Raw genomic sequence first — 25,814 nt, 5'->3', positions numbered from 1 at the left:
CACGTTCACTGCCTTTGTGTGCTTGATTTATAACTCAAAAGTTGGATTAAAACCAGTGTATTTTACACACATCAAGTTTTTGGCGCCGTTGCCGGGGAACGGTTCTAAATTAGCACTAATTTCTATTTTTATCGATCATTTGTGTGGGATTTATCTTACACAAAGTTTATTCTGAGGTAATTTAGTAGTTAGTATAGGTTTTGATCAATCCCTGTTTTAATAAATTAAGTAGAAATTTTTTCTGTTTTTACCTTGAACTCGCCGAGTGCACTCGACGAAACTCGACGAGTCCATCACTGTTCACAGTTTTAGCTTTTATTTCATTTTTGTTCTTTTTACGCATTTTTCTTGTTTTATTTGCAGTTGTTTCATGACCCGAGGATCTGATACACCTTTGATCCCTCCTCTAGACGACCCGGAATCCGCCCTAAGGAAGAACAAAGGAAAATCCGTTGGAGAATCCGCTTCTTCAAGGAATTCGCCACTAAAGAACCTAAAGTCCGTTTTCAGCAAGAAGAAGAGCAGCAAATCAGGAGCATCCAGCGCCTCTTTGACAATCGAAGACCCTATTAAAGAAGACGCCGAGCACGAGACCGAGGAAGAAGAAGACCCTACATTCGGTCACATTTCCGATTCCGACAACGAATTAGCTATTCTCATGGCTAACATTGATGAAGTCCCCATGGGGGAATAGAAGAAGAGGATATGCGATGATACTGGACCGGGACTTGTGCAACCCGCAATCCCCGCTACTGCTACTTTTGAGCTCAAGGGTCACATCCTGGCTCTACTTAAGGAGATCCCCTTCACAGGCAATGACCACGAAGACGCTTATAAACACTTGGACGAAGTCAATGATGTAGCTGATTATTTCAATGTTCCAAATGTGCCTCGGGAAACTCAGCTACTTCGCATGCTTTCGGTTACTTTGAAGGGTGCTGCCAAGGATTGGCTCAAGTCATTGCCCCCAGGATCTATCACTACATGGGCCCAAATGAAAGAAGAGTTCATTGATCAATTCTGCCCGCCATCCAAGATATCCAAGCTAAAGAAATCCATAGCTAACTTTGAACAACAAGCTGGAGAATCACTATATGAAGCGTGGGAGAGGTACAAGAGCCTGCTAAGGAATTGCCCACATCATGACCTCAATAGTCAACAAGAAGTCTCCATCTTCTATGATGGACTAAATGTTACCACTAGGCAATTACTTGACTCGCAAGGTCCACTCACGAAAAAGGCACCTCCAGTGATAAAGCAACTAATTGAAGAATTCTCTAAGCATTCTAGAGAATACCACAATCCAAGAAATGATGTGACGAGGGGGGCCGCCTATGCAACTTCAGAAGACTTGTCAGCAGTTATGGCTATGCTAAAAACCATGGATAGGAGGATGGATAAAATGGACCAAACGATACATGCTATTCGGGTGGGTTGCGAAAATTGCAATGGGCCTCACCTTACTAGAGACTGCGATTTGGATGAGAATGGCAACAAAAAGGTGCAAGTTTGTTACTCAAGTGGGGTCCGATATGATGAAGATTGGCGTAGACAAAGAAATAGTGGCTCCCTTATGACGAGTACAAGAAGGCTAAGGAGGAGAAGTTCAAGCAAAAGGGAAGGGGTTTTTACCAAAAGGAGGAGCCATCACAAGAAAGAAAACCAAGTTTGGAAGAAATGCTTACCAAATTTGTAGCTGCTTCAGAAAAAAGACATAGTGATCATGATGCTGCAATTCAAGAAACAAGGACCATGCTTAGAAACCAGCAAGCATCTATCCACAACATAGAAACACAGCTAGGGCAACTTGCTCAACAAATAAACCAAAGATCACCGGGCGAACTTCCTAGCAAAACCGAAAACAACCCACGAGGCGCGCACATAAACATAGTCACAACAAGAAGTGGGAAAATAATCACTCCTCTGGCCCCTATTCAGAATGAAGCACCCAAAGAATCACAGAAGGAGGAAGCAGAAAATCAAGTAGAAAATCAAAATCTTCAATCTGACAGCTCTACTCGCCGAGTACAGAATAGGGACTCGGCGAGTCCACTGCCAAATCTGAACAATCAGACCCCTGAAAAGTTTTACCAGCCGCCATTGCCATACCCAGCCCGAGCTAAGAAAGTGAAGCAGGAAGAGGAGTACCAGAAGTTTCTAGATCATATAAAGGCTCTTCAAATCAACATACCCTTCATCGAGGTTGTCGCACAAATGCCCAAATATGCAAAGTTCCTTAAGGAACTTCTCACTAATAGAAGGAAGATGGAGGAAGTGAAGAAGGTAGTCCTCAATGAGAATTGCTCAGCCGCCATGCTCAACAAACTAGCAAAGAAGAAAGGTGACTCGGGGAGCTTAACTTTACCTTGCCAATTTGGCAATTTAGCTACCACTCATGCCTTGGCTGATTCAGGAGCAAGTGTGAATTTAATGCCTTATTCATTCTTCAAGAAGCTGGATCTCCCGGAACCAAGACCAATTCGTATGGCGATTCATTTAGCTAACAAGACAATCACTTTCCCAAGAGGAATATGTGAAGACTTAGTGGTCAAAGTGGACAAGTTTGTCTTTCCCGCTGATTTCATAATTCTAGACATGGAGGCGGATCCTCAAGTCCCAATCATCCTTGGAAGACCCTTCCTCAACACGGCAAGTGCTATAGTAGACATGAGGGACTCGAAGCTCACTTTGCGGGTAGGAGAAGATTCAGTCACCTTTGGGGAGAAGCAAGCTGCGATTGAAGAGCCAGAAGAACCCTAGAGAACGAAGATACAACCTAGAATCCAATTCCGAAGAAGATTTGAGGCACATTCTCATCATTCTACTTAATCTATTGTTTCTCAATTATGGTTAGACAATTAGAATTCGTTTTATTGTTGTTAATTACCTCAATCATGAGCTAAAACTCTTAAACTTCTGTTTGGGGATACAAAATTGATATTATGGTTTGATTTTATGGTAGGATTAATTTAATATTGGTGATTTTGTTGATTCTAGCTTGTTAAAGAACCTTATGTGTGAATGATAACTAATTTTCTGTATAGGAAGATAATTAAATAGTATGAACATCTTTTAATTATCAACCCCATATGTTTATGTGACCACTTTATCATATGTCTAGGACTAACGAACGTGAAACTAGAATTAATAGAAAAATTAGGTAAATTCATGTGTGAGCTTGTTTGATGACCATCAGCAAGAGGTTAACTAAATGACCAATTTAGTTAGCTATTACAAGCCTAAATTAACCCGAATAAATAATCTAGTGAATTAAATTAAATTAGACAACTGATCACTGTTTGAGTTAGTTTGTTTTCTAAGGATTATCGTAGCGAACGCAAGGCTAATCACTTGAATCGGTAGCCAATAGAATAATTAATCCATTGCACTATTACCATAATATCAACCATAGGATCAATTGAGTTGAACTAAACAGAAGTCCCTTTTATTATTGAATTCAGTTAAATCTTTGTTTTTCTAGTTCTTAGCTCAAGTAGTATTAGTAAGTTTCTAGTCTTGTAAAACTAGAGAAAACCCATATTTACTATTTAATTTAGATGAAATTAGTCTTTAGTTTTAATTTACCGTTCCCTGAGTTCGACACTCTACTTCCCCAACTATACCACTAAAAGACAGGTTCACTGCCTTTGTGTGCTTAATTTATAACTCAAAAGTTGGATTAAAACCAGTGCATTTTACACACATCAAGTTTTTGGCGCCGTTGTCGGGGATGCCAAGCCAAGATTGATACGATGGGTTCTACTTCTTCAAGAGTTTGACATAGAGATACGCGACAAAAAGGGAATGGAGAATGTAGCAGCTGACCACTTGTCAAGGCTTGAAAACCCGCGATTGCAAGAAGATAGAGTTGGAGATGATTTTCCGGACGAGTATATTATGGTGACTGTGGGAGAAGAACCATGGTTTGCAAATATAGCTAATTACTTAGCTAGCAATTACCTCCCAAAAGATCTCACAAGTCAACAAAAGAAGAAATTCTTTTCCGAGATAAAGTATTACTTTTGGGATGAACCATATCTTTTCCGAAGCTGCGCGGATGGAATCATACGAAGATGCGTGTTCGAGAATGAAAGCTGGAAAATATTGGAGCAATGTCATAGCGGGCCCACGGGTGGACATCATGGAGCACATTACACTGCTAAGAAGATCTTTGACACTGGGTTTTACTGGCCCACGATTTTTAAAGATGCAACCCAATTTGTCAAAGAATGTGATGCATGTCAAAGAGCTGGAAACATTTCATCTCGAAATGAAATGCCACAACATAGTATCCAAGTGTGCGAAGTATTTGATGTGTGGGGGATCGATTTCATGGGACCATTTCCTATATCTAAAGGCAACAAATACATATTGGTGGTGGTGGATTATGTATCCAAGTGGGCGGAGGCACAAGCTTTGCCAACTAATGACGGTCGGGTAGTGGTGAGGTTTTTAACGAAGTTATTTTCAAGATTTGGGGTCCCAAAAGCTCTCATAAGTGACCGAGGCACTCATTTTGCCAATGATCAACTAGAGAAGGTGCTAAGTAAATATGGGGTAACCCATAAATTTTCAACATCCTACCATCCACAAACTAGTGGACAAACCGAAGTGACAAATTGAGCTTTACAGAGAATCTTGGAGAAATCGGTGGGGAGCAATCGAAAAGAATGGTCGGATAAGCTAGACGATGCACTTTGGGCCTTCCGTACAGCTTTCAAAACCCCTATTGGTACTACACCATATAGGTTAGTTTATGGAAAGCAATGTCATTTACCGGTGGAGATAGAGCATAAAGCTTTTTGGGCTTTAAAGATGTGCAACTTCAACATGGAGGAGCTCAAGAACAACCGGTTAATGCAAATGAATGCTCTTGAGGAACTTAGAAATGATGCATACACTAGTTCTTTGATCTATAAAGAGAAAACTAAGAATTTGCATGACAGGAGGATCAAGGAAAATAAAGAATTTCATGAAGGGCAAAAGGTGTTGCTCTTTAATTCAAGGTTAAAACTCTTCTCGGGCAAACTCAAGTCAAGATGGGATGGTCCTTTTCTAGTGAAGAAGGTGTTTCCACATGGTGCTATAGAGCTATTGTCAAAAGATGGCACCCCGTTCAAGGTCAATGGACATATAGTCAAAAAGTATGAAGAAGGAGTTCCAAGGAATGACGGCATGGAAGAGTTGATGTTGCTGGAAGGGATTGCAGCCACGTAAAATGGGAGGAGTCCAGCTAATGACTCCTTCAAAAGAAGCGCTTCCGGGAGGCAACCCGAGTTTAGAGTTTGCATTTCTTTTTCCTTTACTTTCTTTTTAATTCCTTATGATCTTTTTCATTCATCTTCTTCTGGAAATATGTTCTAAATGATTGCTTGAGGGCAAGCAATGCCTAGAGTGTGGGGTGGTGGGTTAAAAAAAAAAAATTAATTAAATTCAATTTTTGTCGAACTGCAAGCTTTACTCGCCGAGTAGGTACGAGTACTCGGCGAGTGCTTGCCTAAATAACCAAAAAAAAAACCGCGTAAAAGCATTTGTACTCGGCGAGTAGCCCGTTTCTACTCGGCGAGTAGCCAACTTACACAGACGGTATAAAAATCTGAGAAATAAGGGTTTTTACCCATTTTACCCACACACTCGCCGTGCACAGCCTCCTTCAAGCGATTTCTGTGATTTTTGGCTTAATCCTCGACTTTCAAGGGAAAGGGTATGATCTTTACACTTAAAAACTCATCAAAGGTTCAAGCTTTATCACTGATTTGCCCTATTTTATCTAAATTCGGATTTGGGGGTTTCCTCAAATTCTAGGGTTTTACTTTTACCATAAATTAGAAGTTGTTAGGAGAATTTTCTTTTGGTTTAGTGGTTAATGGACTTAGTACAGCAAACCCCTGTGAAAAATTGGGTGTTTTAAGTGACCCATATGTGTTCGACAGATTCTGGTCCCGATGTTCATCCTACTCGCCGAGTAGGACATGAACTCGGCGAGTAGGAGGCTATACAGATCTGTTTTATTCAATTTTAATTACTGGGTGTTGTTTGTTTGTGCTTTCTTAATGTTGTCATGCAGGTACCATGTCCAGACGAGGTCAGTCTTCAAGAGGGGGAAGCCAAGGGGACATCCCGTGGCTCTCGTTCCGCCAAATCACATCCAAATCGTCTCAAGCCCGTGCCAAAACCAAGTTAGAGGCTTTAAAACAGAAAGAGATTCATTTACCCAATGCAGTGGATTGGGATTGGATGGGGAAAGTTGGTTTGGAAGAAGAGCTAACACCATATTTGGTGAAAGAATATAATTTGGGGGATTCAACCATCATATGTGATGGTTGGTTACAACTTTTCAAAATTCAAGAACCAGTCTACGCTGAATTATGTTGGGAGTTTTTTGCTACCATCTCATTTCGAGGTGGTAGTGAGTACTACAATCCCAATGTAGTTTCCTTTTCTCTTAATGGAGAGCTGCGACAATGCAGCATGGCTGAATTTTCATGGAGGCTTGGAATCTATGAGCAAAGCACTATGTTGAATGAAGATTTTGAAGTTTTTTTAGAGAATTGCCACAAAAATCTCCCCGAGGGAGTGGTTGCTTCTACCTGGTGGAATACTATTGCTAACCGGGTGTACATCCCATCTACCGCACAGGAGGGTCACATACGTTCACCGATCCACCGTCTCATTCATCGGTTCATTGCCAGCACGATTAATATGCGAAAGGACTGGGACAAGGTCCCGACCCTTGACATATTTTATCTTTGGAGTATTATTACTCCCGATGTTTTCTGCAATCTCCCCTATCGCATAGCCAAGTATCTTGCTGAAGGGGCTGTTAAGGAGAAGATGAACTCCAAGATTAATGGAGGGATGTTTGTGACGAGGCTTGCAAGGTCATTTGGGGTATTAGATTTGCAAGAGTCAAGGGCGCTGACGGTCATTTATCCCCCTCCATTCAACACCGCATTATATAGGAGGGCAAGGATTGTGGAAAAATTTGGTGATTCTTTTTCTATTCCTCATGCGGATGAGCCGGTTAACCCCGAGGAGCCGGGAAGGCGAGTGAGGCAAAGAAGTGAGCGGGTACGGGAAGACCCACCGGTTATTCCGGTGGAAGAAGAGAACGATGGATGGAATCAACTTGAGTACCGGCGCTACTTGGATGATATTGGAAGAGGAGTTAACTATAACAATCAATCATTTGACTATCTCTTCCAACAAATGAACATCGCACCGAGACCTGGACCCGGCTACCCCTACATCATGAGTTGGGAAGAAAGGATGAGGAAAGGCAATGAAGGAGGAGGAAGTGGAGCTGGAGGAGCCGACGTAGATGATGACGAATGAAGAATGTTTCTTTTGTGTTTTTAATTTATTTTCGTGATGTTTGATTTGGACAACTTGTTAAACTTGGATGATTTTATTTCTCGTTAGGACTTTTGGTTGCTTTCAATTTTGTCTGTTTTTTTTTTCAGGATTGGAAGGTTAGGATGCATTTAGAAGTCTTATGGGTCAAGGTTCAAGTCCGTTAGAGTTGGGAGTGTAGAGTGCTTTATTACTGAAGTAATTAGAAAAAGAGTCACTGAATTACCCCAATCCAGCACTTCAGTCGAATGGAAAACTCAGCGCCTACTCGCCGAGTGCACATACCCTACTCGGCGAGTGCATGGACAAATTCACGACTTCTCTGCCAGTTAGCAACATACTCGCCGAGTACACGGCTTACTCGCCGAGTCCATCATCATTTTTCGGATTCCAGAGTTGTTTTGGGCACGTTCATTGCAGTTTTATCCAACTCTTTCATAGAGGATCATTGCTGAAGGTTTCTAGAAGTTGTATCCTACATCTTTGAGTCATTTGCAAGTCTACCACACGCGACATGACACCCAAGACATGGATGAGCTGTTCCCATGTTTAAAGTCATTTAAAGCTGGAGCTAAATTGAAGATGATCAGCCTCGCCACTACTATCCCAGGGAGTTTGTTCCAATTCCCTCTTTATTTTTATGTTTCTTATTCATGCCTAATATGCAATGGGGCAATTGCATAAATTAAGTGTGGGGTAGGGGGTTGGTTACATTTAGTTAAAATTTAGATTAATTTTAAAATTTTGCATAAAATTGCTAGGGCTAATTTAGATATTTTGGTAAAAACAATTAGGGATCATGCTAGTATTATATTTGATGATTCCATGAGGACCCAAATATTTAGTTGAGCCTATATACGTTATAGTGCATTTGTGGCTCCCTTATTCTAATGAAATCATGAGACAAAAACACAACCTCGCTTAGCCCGAAGGATGCAATATGTTTAGCATCATGTACTTGAAATGTATCCAGGAAAATTGTTATCATTAATCAATAAAGGTTGAAGTTGAGTGCCCCTGCTTAAGCATGTAGGTACTGAGTGAAAAAAACAAAAAAAGAGAATTACAAAAGAAAAGTTTGAAGAATTTTTGGAGCATCAAAGTCAAATATGAAATTAGAATATAAAAAACTCCAAGAAATTCAAAAAGTTGAAGATACCAAAAACCAAACAACAAAGTGGTGAATTCAAAGAGATCAAAGATCAAATGCCAAAGAAATGAAGAATTCCAAAGAGCTCCAATGTGGTATCATACATTGTAATTATCTAGATTATGTATGCTTGGGTTACTCAACCAAAAACACCTTGAGGTTAAGAGGTTTTCTGAGGATGGATTCGGAGGGATGCATAAAATGAGCATAGTTCGGGGTGAGTGGGCGAATGTTTATCAGGACTGTGAGTAATTAGAGTATGGGGGGTTATTAGGAATTTTAGACACAAATGTGCGCGTTGCGGTCTTGGCATAATGGCTGGGTTCGACGTGAGTTGTCCTATGTGATTCTAATGTGTTAAAATTCAGTTTTGCTTGGGGGCAAGCAAAAGTCAAGTGTGGGGTATTTTGATATGTGCATAATTAATCATATATTTAACATATATTTCTATTCATTTTTGGCTAATTATATGCGTAATATGGATAAAAGGTACTTAATAATGCTTATATTGTGTTTTCAGTCCAAAAGACATGCTTGGAAGCAGAAGGAAAAAGGAGAAGCAATTAGAGACCAAAGAATGAAGGAAAAGGGAAAACTACACACTTACTCGGCGAGTCCACGCACGTACTCGGCGAGTTCATTAGAATGTTCCCGAAAGAAAAGTCAAGATTCCTTGCCGAACACGGATTTCACACTAGTACTCGGCGAGTCCACGACCTACTCGCCGAGTAGCCCCTGTTTTGTGATAATTATAAATAGCGGGTCTTAATCCGATGGAAGGGCGGCTGGAACCTTTGGGGAGAAGCAAGCTGCGATTGAAGAGCCAGAAGAACCCTAGAGAACGAAGATACAACCTAGAATCCAATTCCGAAGAAGATTTGAGGCACATTCTTATTATTCTACTTAATCTATTGTTTCTCAATTATGGTTAGACAATTCGAATTCGTTTTATTGCTGTTAATTACCTCAATAATGAGCTAAAACTCTTAAACTTCTGTTTGGGGATACAAAATTGATATTATGGTTTGATTTTATGGTAGGATTAATTTAATATTGGTGATTTTGTTGATTCTAGCTTGTTAAAGAACCTTATGTGTGAATGATAACTAATTTTCTGTTAATAGGAAGATAATTAAATAGTATGAACATCTTTTAATTATCAACCCCATATGTTTATGTGACCACTTTATCATATGTCTAGGACTAACGAACGTGAAACTAGAATTAATAGAAAAATTAGGTAAATTCATGTGTGAGCTTGTTTGATGACCATCAGCAAGAGGTTAACTAAAGGACCAATTTAGTTAGCTATTACAAGTCTAAATTAACCCGAATAAATAATCTAGTGAATTAAATTAAATTAGACAACTGATCACTGTTTGAGTTAGTTTGTTTTCTAAGGATTATCGTAGCGAACGCAAGGTTAATCACTTGAATCGGTAGCAAATAGAAGAATTAATCCATTACACTATTACCATAATATCAACCATAGGATCAATTGAGTTGACCTAAACATAAGTCCCTTTTATTATTGAATTCAGTTAAATCTTTGTTTTTCTAGTTCTTAGCTCAAGTAGTATTAGTAAGTTTCTAGTCTTGTAAAACTAGAGAAAACCCATATTTACTATTTAATTTAGATAAAATTAGTCTTTAGTTTTAATTTACCGTTCCCTGCGTTCGACACTCTACTTACCCAACTATACCACTAAAAGACAAGTTCACTGCCTTTGTGTGCTTAATTTATAACTCAAAAGTTGGATTAAAACCAGTGCATTTTACACACATCATATATATATATATATATATATATATATATATATATATACGTTTGACTGAAATATTCCTCACTTCTACGCTTCTAGCCGAAAACTCAAACTTTTGCTCTCATTCTCTCTCAACTATCATCGAGAATCCCTTTGAATCTTCTGAGGATCTTGCTTAGGATCTTCAAGAGTTCTTCATTCATCCAGATCCTTGGGTCGTGAACCCTTGAATCTCTTTCTTTTCACCAAGAACACCAAGATCACACACTTGAGTTTACAGCCGAAAACACTTGAATCCTCAAGTGGCCGTGAACCGTGTACGGCCGTAAACACCAAAGCCCATCCGTGAACTCCAAGCAGTCACTCGATTTCGCTTCTAACACTTCTATTGTGAGTAATTCTTACATCCTAGGTTGTTTCCTTAATATCTTTGAGGTTATATTCACTAATTTCATGCCAATATATCACGTGAAATGCATTTTAGGACTTGTTTTGTATCGGGATCTAACTTGTGGAAACAATCGTCCTATATCGAACCTCCAAACGAATCACTCACTTAAGGTGAGTTCATACCCCTACAATTTACCTTTTTAAATGCTTTTAGGGAGAATACAAGTAGAACACAATAGAATTGTGTTAACATTTACCTGTGAAAACAAACAAACAAAGGATTTTTATGCTTATAATTGTTGTTAAATTCATTTCAAAAACTCTTTTAAACTATTCTATATTGCTTTTTATTATCAAAATCGTATTCATTTATATATTTATGTATAAGTACGCTTTAACAGACTTAGGACTATTGCTAAACACCTTGACTCCTGTTCCTTGTTTGGTTGTGGGCTTAGGTTAGGATCACTAGTGCGACTGTCGGCTAAATCATATTTATACTTGCTAAATATATACATGAATATTAAACCCCATTTTTACTTAACTGTGTTGCATACATTGGGAAAATGAGTCTTTTCTCCAAATCATTTACAGTTCAAACAAACATACTAGTAAACTATAATAGGTATAGTTTAGAGGATCAATACATACTATTTTCTAGAACAGAGGAACAATACATGAATCAATACGTACTATTTTCTAGAACAGAGGAACAATACATGAATCAATACATACTATTTTATAGAACTGAGGAACAATACATGAATCAATACATACATACTATTACTATTCATTAGAAAGTATACTATTCATTTACAAGAACCAAAAGGAACTTACATACTATACGTGAACAAGATAACTAAAATGTGAGATACTATTTAATGTCATAAGCAATATGCTTGCTATGTCACGTTTTGTAACCAGAGTCTCCTGGAGGGAGAGCGTGATTTGTGTATAGATCTATACGGGATTGACCATTCCACACCTTGCTGCTAGCTACAGTGGGACCTGCAGGTCTAAGAGTAAAAAATGTCATATAATTTTCGACGCCTGAAGAACGTCGTGTTTTATACTAGTCAATCGAGCATGGTTATAACCTAATCACATTTAAACCTTAATTAACCAGTTTGGTTACTAGGCAGTTAATGCATTAGTAGTTTATTTTACACAATTCTACTGTGAACCTTCATTTTCCATTACATTCATACATTGATATTCTCACATCAGAAATGCATACTATTTTCTAGTAAAGATGGTTTACAAATATGGAAAACATACATTTTATACTATTTCAAGTACAAACATACATTTTACACTATTACAAGAGAACAAACATACAAAACAGTCGGGTCTTGAGTAGAAGACTACTTTCATTTTTAGAAGAAAATATAGGATTTTCTAGGAAGTATTCAAACATTTCACTAAACAAATACAAACATTTTAAATGAAACAACTACAAACATTTGACACTAAATACTTATGAACTCACCAACTTAAATGTTGATACTTTCTTTCAAAATAACTTGTATTCTCAGGAAACCAGTAGACAGGTACACTGGATCAGGTTTTTGAGAAGACAGAGCATGTTCAAGAGTCGTCTTTTATATTTTGCTATATACAATTTTTGGTGTCATACAACTATACTCAGAACATACATGTATTCACTATTCTATTAATGCAATGGATGTTGTTGCTTGTTTTACTATTGTGCATTGTTATGATATTGTACATGACGTCCTTCGCCCCCGAATGTTTCCGTCATCTCGGTTTGGGGGTGTGACAGATTGGTATCATAGCATTGTTTATAGTGAACTGAGTATATCAACCCATAAAAGATACACAACTATAAACACAACGGGATTAAAACACTCTGGCCAAGAGAATATACTTTTAAATAATAAAATATTTTACTATGGTATACAAACATGCATTCATACTAAGAACAGTTTCATACAAGAACAAAACAGAAGTATTGCGATTGTTGAACAGCACAAGTAGGCTTGGGGACATATAATCAGGTCTGGGATTGATATAGCCTGATCAACTATATATATCTGAGAAGTGATTAGCATGTGCTTAGGAATAGTTGTGGTGTTGCAACAAGTCTAAAAACTTACCAACTCTACTACAATGAAACACTAGAACATAACATAAACTTAAAATACTATAGGAGTATTTTGTTGTACTATAATTACTTATGTGAAAACTAAAAAGACCCTTACTAGTAGGTCAATAGTTGCTGAGTGGATGCGCTAAGGTTATATGTGACTAAGATGTTATAGACTTAGAATTTGTGATCTTCTCTTTACTTCCTGTTCCTTGTTTGGTTGTGGTTTTAGAGTTGGATCACTTATTCGAAGGTCTATTCTATCTTGGTTATATGTAGTTGGTATGTACTACGTAAGTATGGAAGTAACTGGTAAGGATCATCCTCTAAATATCTTTAGTAATACGCCTATTATATGTCTCTTACAACCCTTTTCTCGCTTAGATAACATGGTTGGATTTCATCTACCTGGCGACTTGTACTTTCTCGATCAAGGGAACGGTGGATGGCTTGAAGCTGAACCTGAAGAAGAGAACCCGGTGGTCCCAGTAGAAGAAGACCCCTACGAGAGTTCTGAGGAAGATAACGAAGAGGAAGTTCAAGAAGACTCTGACTCAGAACCCGAGGTCTATAATCCACCTCAAGTTGTCCAAAATCCTAACCCTCGACGGGATTTTCAAGGCCCGACGCCTCTGTGGGCTGTGAACTTGGGAAGGTGGAGCCACGAACAGGGACAACCACCTCCTTATAATGGAGACCGAAGCTTCTATAACTTGGATGAGGGAGGCTCAGCAGACAGAGTCCTTCCTATCTTGGTTCGTCGTGTTGCTCGCAATGCTGAACAAGGAAGAACAACCATCGACCAAGTCATGGAAATTAGGGCTAACTCAGGAGTCAACACCGTTCGTCTTCGCCATCTGGCCAATGACCATGAGTTAATTACGACTCACACTGACGCACTGCAGATGGAACTGAATGCCAGTCGATCTGAAGTTAGAGAACTTCGACAGGGTCAAGTTGCATTGGAAAGGAGTGTGTGGCAAACAGAACACCAGCTGGCTGAGTCCAGGGCAGAATCTAGTACTAATCAGAACAACACTTCTCGTAAGTAGAGCATACTCTACTCTCTCTTTTGGATATAGATTAAGTCTACTTGTAGACTCTAGTGTTATTTTCATGTTATGTGTAGACCTTGAACTTTCAGTTTCGTTACGTCTATATGTTGTCAAAATTTTCTCTATATTGGTATGTTGTAGACCTATTGCAAGGTCAAATTTTCCTGAACTCTATACATCTATAATACCAATGATTTTGACAGGCATCAAATCCTCTTGGAAAATCTTTATCCAAATGCTTTCATCTTTCTAGTGGTAATTCTCTATTGAAAACACTCAAACAAGTACATGTTGAACTATGGTGAATTAGTTCAAGGATCACTCTCATTATTCTCACTATTGACATCTTACAATTATCTTCATCTTTGTAAACTTATAGTTTAAAGATGCCTCCTTGTAGATCAAACAGACGCAATACACCAATAACTCCAACTCAGCCACCATCTCCTCCATAATTTGATCCTGTAGTTTTTCAAGCTGCAGTGACTGCGGCTGTAACGGCAGCCTTAGCTCAGGTCAACGCTAGTGGTACTAGCGGAGGTGGAACGGGTGTTAACTCTACCCAAGGTGATAGTCACGGGCACCCTAGGGAGTGTTCATACAAAGACTTCACCAACTACAAACCCAAAGCCTTTAACGGTAGCGGTGGAATCATTTCTCTGTCGCAATGGTTTGAGAAACCGAAGTATCTTCGAGATATGCTCCTGCCCAGAAGGAAGAAAAGTAAAACTTGCTGCCTGCACCTTCTCAGACAGGGCCCTCATATGGTGGAATGGCCATGTTAAGTCGCTTACTCTCATAGTGGCTAACTCGATGGGCTGGGAAACACTGAAAGATCTGATGAGGGGAGAATAGTGCCCGAGGGGCGAAGTTCACAAACTCGAGCAGGAACTTTAGAGCCTGACCATGAAAGGCTCTGACATAGTAGCCTACATGGCTAGGTTTAGCGATCTATTGGCTCTATGTCCAGGGATGGTCCCCACTGAAGGCAAAAAGATCGAGAGGTACATCTGGGGACTCGTACCTCCATTCCATGGGAATGTATTGTCTTCAAACCCCACTACATTCGACAGTGGCAAACGATTGGCACAGTGACTCATTGACCATGGAGTCCGCACGCCAGTAACAACCCCTGTCCCAGAACCAGCCAAAACGACTGACAACAAGAGGAAGTTTTGGGACAGAAAGAAGAATCAATCGGCGTAGAACTCCGTCAAGAAATAGCAGATTGTGGCTGTTCATGCCGCAACAACCCCCGATGTCCTTGCACCATCAAAACAGTACGCTAGGAGTTTTCCGAAGTGCAACAAGTGCAACTTCCACCACAACAGACCCTATCGGGAGATGCAGTGCGCTAACTGCAACAGGAAAGGGCACACGTCATGTTTCTGTAAGGCTCCGGCAAGACCAATCGCCCAGTTCCATGGTACTGGAGTAGGCCAGACATGTTATGGGTGTGGTGACGTTGGAAATTACAAGAGGAACTGCCCGAAAGCAGGGAATACTGGTGCAGTAGGGAGAGTTTTGGCGATAGGCCATGAGGAAGCTGTGGCAGACCCTACGGTGGTCACAGGTATGTTTCTCCTCGATATATCTTATGCATGCATACTATTTGATAGTGGAGCGGAGAGGAGTTTTGTGAACCAAAAATTTAAACACTTACTTAAACAACAACCACAAGCACAAAAACAAAGGTTCACCGTAGAAATGGCTAACGGGAAGACTGAGAGCACTAACAATATATACATAGGATGTACCCTCTCTCTAGATAACTATTCATTTCAAATCGACCTCATGCATGTCTCAATTAAAATTTTCGACGTCAATATCGGCATGGATTGGTTGAGTCTTCATCATGCTGACATCATGTGTTTTGAGAAAGTCGTTCTTCTTAATCTACCGAATAGCGAACCTTAGTTATCTATGGCAACAAACTAGGCACGAAGCTTCGAATCATCTCAAGTATTCAAGCCCAGAAGTACTTACGAAAGGAATATCATGCGTTCCTTGCTCACGTAGTGGATGTGAGCCAAACGGTGAAAGACATAAAGAACATCCCAGAAGTATGCGACTTTCCCGACATTTTTCCCGAAGATCTTCCAGGATTACCACCACAACGTCAAGTCGAGTTCAGAATCGACTTAATTCCAGGAGCTACCCCTGTAGCCAAATTGCCTTACCGACTAGCACCAGCAGAGATGCAGGAACTATCCAGTCAAATGATAAACAAGGGATTCATTAGACCAAGCTTCTCACCCTGGGGACCACCGGTCTTGTTCGTGAAGAAGAAGGATGGATTGTTCCGTATGTTCATCGACTATCGCGAGCTAAACAAACTTACCATTAAGAACCGATACCCTCTACCATGGATAGATGACTTGTTCAACCAACTTCTAGGAGCGAGCTACTTTTCAAAGATTGACTTAAGATCCGGGTATCACCAGTTACGAGTTTTAGAGGAAGATGTTCCCAAAACAGCCTTCCGAACTCGTTATGGTCACTACGAGTTCGTAGTGATGCCTTTAGGATTAACCAATACGCCCGTAATGTTCATGGACTTGATGAACCGGGTGTGCCGTCCTTACTTAGATAAGTTCGTGATAGTATTCATTGATGATATATTTATCTACTCACGTAGTAAGGAGGAGCATAGTCAACACTTACGACAGATCCTAGAAACACTACGAGTAGATAAGCTTTATGCGAAGTTCTCTAAGTGAGAATTTTGGATTCGAAAAGTCAAATTCTTGGGTCATGTGGTAAGCGAGGAGGGAATTCACGTGGATCCTTCCAAAATCAAGGCCATTGAGAACTGGTCAGCACCAAAGACGCCTACGGAAATTCATCAATTTCTAGGCCTCGCTGGCTACTATCGCAGGTTCATTCAGAACTTTTCAAAGATTATGAAACCACTTACCACATTGACCCAGAAAGGTGTGACCTTTGACTGGGAAGAGAAACAAGAAAAGGCATTCCAAACGCTTAAGCAAGCCTTATGCATCGTACCGATATTATCCCTCCCAGAAGGGATAGAAGATTTCATGGTATATTGCGATGCATCCAACCAAGGGCTCGACTGTGTTCTTATCCAACAGGGAAACGTTATCTACTATGCCTCAAGACAACTTAAGACACACGAAGTCAACTACACTACTCATGATCTTGAGTTAGGAGCAGTAGTATTTGCTCTGAAGATCTGGAGACACTACCTTTATGGTACGGAAAGCACTATCTTTACAGACCACAATAGCCTTCAACATATATTCGACCAGAAGGAGCTCAACATGAGACAACGATGGTGGGTCGAGCTACTAAATGACTACGAATGCAAAAAAAATTATCATCCCGGAAAACCCAATGTAGTAGCTGACGCCCTAAGTCGGAAGGAGTACTCAGGTCGTAGAGTTAAGGCATTGACTATGACAATCCTTAGAAGTCAAGGGTGACGGAGTCTTATATCTTATGGTTTGGATCTGGACACCGAAGTTCGGTGGCTTCAGACACATTGTCATGAAGGAAGCGCACAATACTCGATACTCCGTTCATCCAGATTCAGAAAAGATGTATCTGGACCTCAAAAAGTTATATTGGTGGCCTAGCATGAAAGCAGTTATTGCTACCTTTGTAGTCAAGTGTCTTACTTGCGCCAAAGTTCAAGTAGAATATCAAAAGCCCTCAGGTTTACTACAACAACCGGAGATACCTGAATGGAAGTGGGAGCGGATTAAAATGGACTTCATAACCAAGTTGCCCAAGACAACGGGTGGTCTTGATACCATTTGGGTGATCGTCGAAAGGTTAACCAAGTCCGCACACTTCCTGCCAATCAAAGAAACCGACAAGATGGAGAAACTGACAAGAACATACATTAGAGAGATCGTACGACTGCATGGTGTTCCCATATCTATTATCTCCAATAGAGAAAGTAGATTCACCTCAAGATTTTGGTTGTCGCTACAAAAATCTCTGGGAACTAGGTTGGACATGAGTATAGCCTACCACCCACAAATTGATTGACAGAGTGAGAGGACGATACAAATGTTGGAAGACATGCTGAGAGCTTGTGTGATCGACTTTGGTAAAGCATGGGATATCCATTTACCCTTGGTCGAGTTTTCATATAACAACGGCTACCATACCAGTATGAAAGTTGCTCCATTTGAAGCCCTCTATGGCCGTAAGTGCAGATCCCCTCTGTGCTGGGCTGAGGTGGGCGACACTCAGTTAGCTAAAGGACGAGTTCCTGACAGCACTCTCACAGGTCCGGAAATCATACGAGAAACGAAAGATAAAATCGTTCAAATTCGTGAACGATTGAAAGCCTCTAGAGAACTTAGCAACGTACATTGGGCCTTTTGAGATTCTCGCTCGAATCGGCCCAGTAGCTTACAAACTCTGACTACCTCAAGAACTTAGCAACGTACACCCTACCTTCCACGTATCGAACCTAAAGAAGTGTCTATCTGATGAGACTCTTCTTATCCCACTCGATGAAATCGAGATCAATGAGCTTCTCAACTTCGTGGAAGAACCGGTAGAGATCATGGATAGGGAAGTCAAGCAAACCAATCAAAGCCGTATTCTGACAGTGAAGGTTCACTGGAATGCAAAGCGAGGACCTGAATTCACTTGGGAGCGGGAGGATCAAATGAAACATAAGTATCCTTATCTTTTCCCTTAGTCCACGTGTATCTCTTACACTTAATTTCGGGATGAAATTCCCTTTAACAGGGGGATGATGTGACAACCCGTAATTTCCATTCTTGTAAAAGTCAAACTTGGTCAACTAAAGTCAAACTTATCCATTAAAGGTCAAACTTATTTCTTTAATTATTTTATGGTTAGCTTAATGAGTTGTATGTCTTTAGACCTTGAATTTAAAGGTATTGTGTGTTTAAGGAAGGAAACATTTGGAACCGAGAACCTTCGCATGAGCCGCAAACCCTCGCATGGGCGGCAAGCCTTCGGACCGCAAACTCTAGCATATATATATATATATATATATATATATATATATATATATATATATATATATATATATATATATATATATATATATATATATATATATATATATATATACGTTTGACTGAAATATTCCTCACTTCTACACTTCTAGCCGAAAACTCAAACTTTTTCTCTCAAGATTTTCAACCGAAAATCCTCATTCTCTCTCAACTATCATCGAGAATCCCTTTGAATCTTCTTAGGATCTTGCTTAGGATCTTCAAGTGTTCTTCATTCATCAAGATCCTTGGGCCGTGAACCCTTGAATCTCTTTCTTTTCACCAAGAACACCAAGATCACACACTTGAGTTTACAGCCGAAAACACTTGAATCCTCAAGTGATTGTGAACCGTGTACGGGCGTAAACATCGAAGCCCAGCGGTGAACTCCAAGCAGTCACTCGATTTCGCTTCTAACACTTCTATTATGAGTAATTCTTACATCCTAGGTTGTTTCCTTAACACCTTTCAGGTTATATTCGCTAATTTCATGCCAATATATCGCGTGAAATGCATTTTAGGACTTGTTTTGTCTCGGGATCTAACTTGTGGAAACAATCGTCCTATATCGAACCTCCAAACGAATCACTCACTTAAGGTGAGTTCATAACCCTACAATTTACCTTTTTAATTGCTTTTAGGGGGAATACAAGTAGAACACAATAGAATTGTGTTAACATTTACATGTGAAAATAAACAAACAAAGGATTTATTATGCTTATAATTGTTGTCAAAATCATTCCAACCAGCTCGTCGAGTCCATACGTGTCCAGATGTCAGGGAAAACCCTAACTGACTCGTCGAGTCCTCTTACTGACTCGTCGAGTTCATGCAGAATAAAATATGGACAACCTTCATCCGAATCGCCGAGTCGGCTAAGCGACTCGTCGAGTTCATGCAGTCCATTACTTATAAAGGTGTTTTTAAGCCACCCCAAAGCTCTATATTGTAGATCCAACCTCCTAGAACATGGTTTCCACGAAAAGTTGCAAACTTTACGTACATGCATGGTCCTAAATGCGAAAACTAGACTAAGGGAAAGGTTAACTCAAAGGGAAAGGCCGAAGCTTGCCAAATATCATAACTTTATAGCTATAGGGACCAAGGGGAGTCCAGATATGGAGTTACAACTTCAGACCTTGTACCAATACTCGAAATGACTCCTAAATGTGCTAAAGATGGCCCTAAACCCAAACATGAAGAGATCTAGCTAAAGATAAGCCAAGGTAACGACTTGTTACCTTCAAAATGATGTCAAGATGAAGTAGAGTCAGATCTACAAGCTCCCCTTTGCTCCAAGTTTCTTATACTTCACACCTTCTTCACAAAATGCACCAAAATCACTCTTTTAAGCCTCACAATCACTCAAGAACAAGGTTAATAGCGATCAGGGTTTCTCTTAGCCGTCAAGTGGGTGGTAAAGGACTTGAGGAAGGGACTTAAGGTCCTTTAAATAGGGTTTCATCTCCCAGCTCGAACTCGTCGAGTCCGGGTCCTCCGACTCGTCGAGTAGATCCAATAATCCACGCGGACAAACTCATTCCTACTCGACGAGTCAGGGCATCCAACTCGTCGAGTAGACCTTCCAAAATGAAAATAAAACTGTAAAGTTTATACATGGGAGTCGGGGTGTTACAATTCTCCCCCACTTGAAGTAGACTTCGTCCTCGAAGTCTGCTGCGATTAATAACTCGGGGTAATGCTCCCACATATCTGCCTCCAGTTCGCAAGTCCACTCGGATCCCCTCCGATGTTACCACTGTACCTTTACCAAAGGTACTTCCTTGCTCCGTAGAACTTTTACCTTCCTCTCAAGAACTGCCACTGGTCTCTCCACGTAAGTCAGGCGCTCATCGACCTGAATATCATCTAATGACACTACTACCTCCTCATCATGAATGCACTTCTGCAATTGTGAAACATGGAAAGTTATGTGAATCTGACTAAGCTCCTCGGGGAGATCTAGTCTATACGCCACCTTTCCAACCCTGGCATTAATCCTGAATGGCCCGATATATCGGGGACCCAATTTCCCCCTCTTCCTGAAGCGAATCACTCCCTTCCAGGGTGAGACCTTCAGGAGTACCATGTCACCGACCTGAAACTCCAACTCGGATTGGCACCGGTCGGCATAGCTCTTCTGCCGACTCTGTGCGGTCTGCAATCTCTTTCTAATCTGTTGAATCATCTCGGTAGTCTGCAGGACTACCTCAGTCTGACCCATCACTTTGTGAGCAACCTCGCCCCAACAGACTGGGGTGCGGCATCTCCGTCCATACAACAGCTCATAAGACGAAGCACCAATGCTGGAGTGAAAGTTGTTATAGCAGAACTAAGCAAGGGGTAGGTAGGAGTCCCATCTCCCACCGAAGTCGATAACACAGGCTCTCAGCATATCCTCAAGAGTCTACATGGTCCGCTCACTCTAGTCGTCCGTCTGCGGATGATAGGCTGTGCTGAAGTGCAGTTGCGTGCCCAGTTCCTCGTGGAACTTTTGCCAGAAACGGGAGGTGAACTGAACATCACAGTCTGAGTAGATAGAGACCAGCACCCCATGGCGACCAACGATCTCGCGGATATACACGTCGGCCAGCTTCTCGGCCGATGAACTATCCCGTATCACTAAAAAGTCGGCGCTCTTTGTCAATCGATCCATGATGACCCAAATGGCGTCGAAGCCATTCGCCGTCCTTGGCAGTTTAGTAATAAAATCCATCGTTATTTGTTCCCACTTCCACATGGGAACTTCTACTGACTGTAGTTTGCCATGAGGCCTCTGGTGCTCGGCCTTGACCATCCTGCAGTTCAGACACCTCTCCACGTATCAAGCGATTTCTCGCTTCATGCACGGCCACCAGTAACTCAATCGCAAATCCCGGTACATCTTGGTGGCCCCCGAGTGGATAAAGAAGCGAGACTTATGAGCCTCCTTCGAAATAGTCTATCTGACCCCACCAGACATCGGAATCCAGACCCGACCGCAACGGGTCAATAATCCCTGGCTATCCTGCACAAACCGGGTGTTCGCACCCCTAATCCTCTCAAGCTTCCAGTTCTCCTGACGCATACCCTCAGCCTGGGCTTCCCTGATCAAGCCCACAATTGGAGAATCCACTGAAATCCTCATGCACGTCACTGGAGTAGAAGATCCAACTAACTTGCGGCTCAGAGTGTCCGCAACCACGTTCGCTTTACCTGGGTGGTAAAGGATCTCACAGTCGTAGTCCTTTACTACATCCAGCCATCTACGTTGTCTCATGTTTAGTTTCGGCTGATCCATGATGTGTCTCAAGCTCTTGTGGTCCGTGTATATGGTATAGCGGACCTCATAGAGGTAATGCCTCCAAATCTTAAGAGCGAATACCACCGCTCCCAACTCCATATCATAAGTAGGGTATCCCGTCTCATGCGGCTTCAACTGCTGTGATGCGTAGGCTATCACCCGTCCTCTCTGCATGAGGACTGCTCCCAGTCCCGTGATGGATGCATCACAGACAGCCACAAAATCCTCAACTCCCTCCGATAGAGTCAAGACTGGAGCCTCGCATAGTCATTGCTTGAGGCTCTCAAACGCCCTCTGTTGCTCGGGGCCCCACCGGAAATCCAACCCTTCCTCGTCAGACGAGTGAGGTACTGCAATCTTGGAGAAATCCTGTATGAATCCTCGTTAGTACCGTGCCAATCCCAAGAAGTTCTTGATGTCTGAGGGAGATTTCGGAACCTCCCACTGCATAACCACCTCGATTTTGGCCGGATCGACCAAAATCCCCTCCTGTTTAACGAGGTGTACAAGGAACTGAACCTCTCGTAACCAAAATCGTGCTTCGAGAACTTGGCATACAACCGCTCTCGCCTCACAACTCCCAATAACTCCCGAAGATGCTCCTCATGCTACTCTCGGGTCTTGGAGTACACCAAGATATTGTCTATGAACACGATGATTGAGTGATTGAGCATCGGTCTACAGACCCGATTCATCAGGTCCATAAATACTGCTAGCGCGTTGGTGAGTCCAAACGACATCACCACGAACTCGTAGTGTCCATAACGAGTGCGGAACGCGGTCTTCTCCATGTCCTCCTCCCTAACCCTGACCTGATGGTACCCGGACCTCAGGTCTATCTTGGAGAACCAAGATGCTCCCTGAAACTGATCAAAAAGATCATCTATCCTCGGGAGTGGATAACAATTCTTCACCATCAACTTGTTCAACTCCCGGTAATCAATGCACATTCATTGTGTACCATGCTTCTTCCTGGCGAAGAGAATCGGCGCTCCCCATGGAGAACTGCTCGGACGAATGAACTGCTTACCCAGCAATTCCTGTAACTGTGACGACAGCTCTTGCATCTCTGGTGGTGCCAACCAGTATGGCGCCTTGGCGATAGGGGCCGCACCTGGCACTAGGTCGATCCTAAACTCGACCTGCCTCGCCGGAGGAATTCCGGATAACTCCTTCGGAAACACATCAGCAAACTCTCTGACCACTGGAACCTCTGATACTGAACCCTGATCCCTGACCCGCGTATCCACCACATACGCTAGATAACCTGCACACCCATGCTGAATGTACTGTCGAGCCCTAGCAGCCGAACAAAACCCTGATCCCAACCTGGTGCCCTCTCCGTAGACAATCAATTCTCCCCCATTTGGGGTTCGAACCACCACCCGCTGACCCTTGCAGTCGATCATGGCACCGAAGTGACTAAGTCTGTCCATCCCTACAATCACACATACATCCCCCATGGGAATCGGAATCAGGTCTATCGGGAAAGATACCCCGAAGATCTCCAATACGCAACCCCGATAGACCGAAGAAGCGGAAACCACGTGTTCGTTGGCGATAGAGACTAGAAACGGACACCCTAGCTCTCCTACTGGCAACCCAAACTCCCTACTGAATGACTGAGAAACAAACAACCGACTCGCCCCCGAGTCAAATAATACCAAGGCGGGTAAGGAGTTCACTAAAAACGTACCTAATCACAGACACAAACAAATAAGCATAAAACAGATATAATTAGTAAGATAGGGGATAGTGTAACGCCCGTGTTTCTGGGCTAGGCATTAATGTTGATGTAATAGTCTAGGTTAACCTTTGTAACTCATTTTGAAATAATAAGAATGTATTATTTGAGTATTATGTGTTTTGTGCTTAATTGTGTGGCTTAATTGAATTAATAATAAAGATAAGCGTAAATATAAAATGTTAGATAGAACCGATATTGATACATGAAGACGTAGTGGTCGTGACGAGGTTTCCAAATATATAGAGAATGCCGAAATCCGAGTTATAACGAAGAAGTTATGACCTGTCGAAGTTTCGCGACAGAACCGGCACGGCGTTGAATGACGTAAAATATGAATTTAAGATAGAGCGATATCTAGACTTAGTAATCTAAACGACAGTCGTAGAATACGTTAAACCAAGAGCGTGCATAAAAAGAATGCCCAAATCTGACTTTGTATGAGGAAGTTACGATTTTTCTAAGTTTCAGCTTAGCAGTATGCAGCCCGAAACTTGAGATTGAGATCGAGTGATATTTAGCCAAAACTTTCTAAATGATAATTGAAGATCTTATCTATAATAGTCCAACGGTAAAAAGACAGACGAAAACGGACGTCAGACGAAGAAGTTATGGATTTCTAACGGAGTTTTCCTGTCCCGACCTACTAAAAAATATATATAATAAAAATATAATAAAAATAAATTCAAAATTAGCCGACGGAGTCTAAACGAGAGTTGTAGAGCATAATCTCACCTACGCGTAGATATAAAGAACGTCGAAAACGGAGCTCGTATGCGAAAGTTAAGAATTTCTGAAGTTCGGGGTGCGAACCCCGATACTGTGTCAGAGTTCACGACGTGAATACAGTGTTCACGACGTGAACTCAGTGATTTGGCCTTTCAGAGCCTGTCAGACACAACCTGTGATGACGCATGCATTGACGACAAAGTTCACGACGTGAGAGCAGAAAAATGGCCCTATAAATAGAATTCAAGGGTCAGCCGATTTTGGTTGCTCCTCTCTTACTCTCTCACTCCCGATACCCTCTCTAAGCCCTATTTTAACCCCCCGAAGCCCCGGTATCATCCCGAGCCCCGAAGCGAGTCCCGAAGCCCGAAGATCCCGAGAAAAAAAGAGTTTCCGAGCCAAAGCTCTACTTGCGAGAAGCCCGGTGTGTGAAGTTATCCCGGTTTCATAGAAGAACTTCTACTCTTAGAGCCGTAGTGCTGTCCGATCATTTTCTGATCAAGTGAGTGTATATTCGTTTTCTTCTAACACATAGATATGAAGTATTCTTTATAAAATACGTGCTATGTGTTTATATATTATTTGTTTATTTGAACTAGTTGTTGAATGGATGTTTCGTACAGGTTTTAGGTTGTATATAAATGTATATATTTTATCTACTAATATGTTGGGTAGAACATGGGTAGACAGTTGGTGTGTGATAAAATAAAATGATGAGAGGCCTCGATGTTGTTGTTGATCTAGTCATCTAGCGGAGTATGGATGACGACCACAGACTCTTTCTAGACAGTCCAGTGGAACGCTAGCATGCTCATAACCTGTAGGTGTTGTGAACGATGTGTTCACCGGTGTACTCTATCCCCCTCATGGTTGCCTTTAGGACATCTATTGTTGAGGAAAACCCTTGCAGTAATGTCTGTCCCGATGAAAAATCCTAGATTAGGTCCCTTGAGATAGATGTTGTTTTAGGGACGTAAAGTGAGGATAACGGGAATGGGTAATCGGGTTATTGTTTGTTGGTGAAATTAAATATAATTATTTATTGTGGGTTGAAAACCCTATATGCTCACCAGGCACCCAAGCCTGACCCACTCAGTTTTGTTGTATTACAGGTAGTGGCGCGAGAGCATAAGTTGGATGACTTATCAAGACCTTTTGATATTAGACCAGTTGTTATATGTAACTGTTGTATGGTCTATCTTTTGTTGTTTATGCTTTTGGTCTGTTTATCGGA

At 41.4% G+C, this 25,814-nt stretch overlaps 1 protein-coding gene and 1 non-coding gene across 2 annotated transcripts; one reads left to right on the top strand and one right to left on the bottom strand.

The window, feature by feature from the left end:
• Window positions 1-1,042: 1,042 nt before the first annotated feature.
• On the bottom strand, window positions 1,043-1,149 carry LOC145110302 (small nucleolar RNA R71). Its single transcript, XR_013709685.1, has one exon. It is a non-coding gene; the product is annotated as a small nucleolar RNA R71 (small nucleolar RNA).
• Window positions 1,150-2,265: 1,116 nt separating this feature from the next.
• Window positions 2,266-2,760, top strand: LOC145107045 (uncharacterized). Its single transcript, XM_079043928.1, has one exon. It carries the CDS (start codon window positions 2,266-2,268, stop codon window positions 2,758-2,760), a length of 495 nt encoding a protein of 164 aa, XP_078900054.1.
• Window positions 2,761-25,814: the final 23,054 nt, after the last annotated feature.

Source organism: Lactuca virosa, chromosome 4 (genome assembly GCF_052849685.1).
Source record: "Lactuca virosa cultivar CGN04683 chromosome 4, Lactuca_virosa_CGN04683_v6, whole genome shotgun sequence".
NCBI lineage: Eukaryota > Viridiplantae > Streptophyta > Magnoliopsida > Asterales > Asteraceae > Lactuca > Lactuca virosa.
Note: the sequence above shows the minus strand (reverse complement) of the source record. Positions and strands in the feature narration are given on the sequence as shown.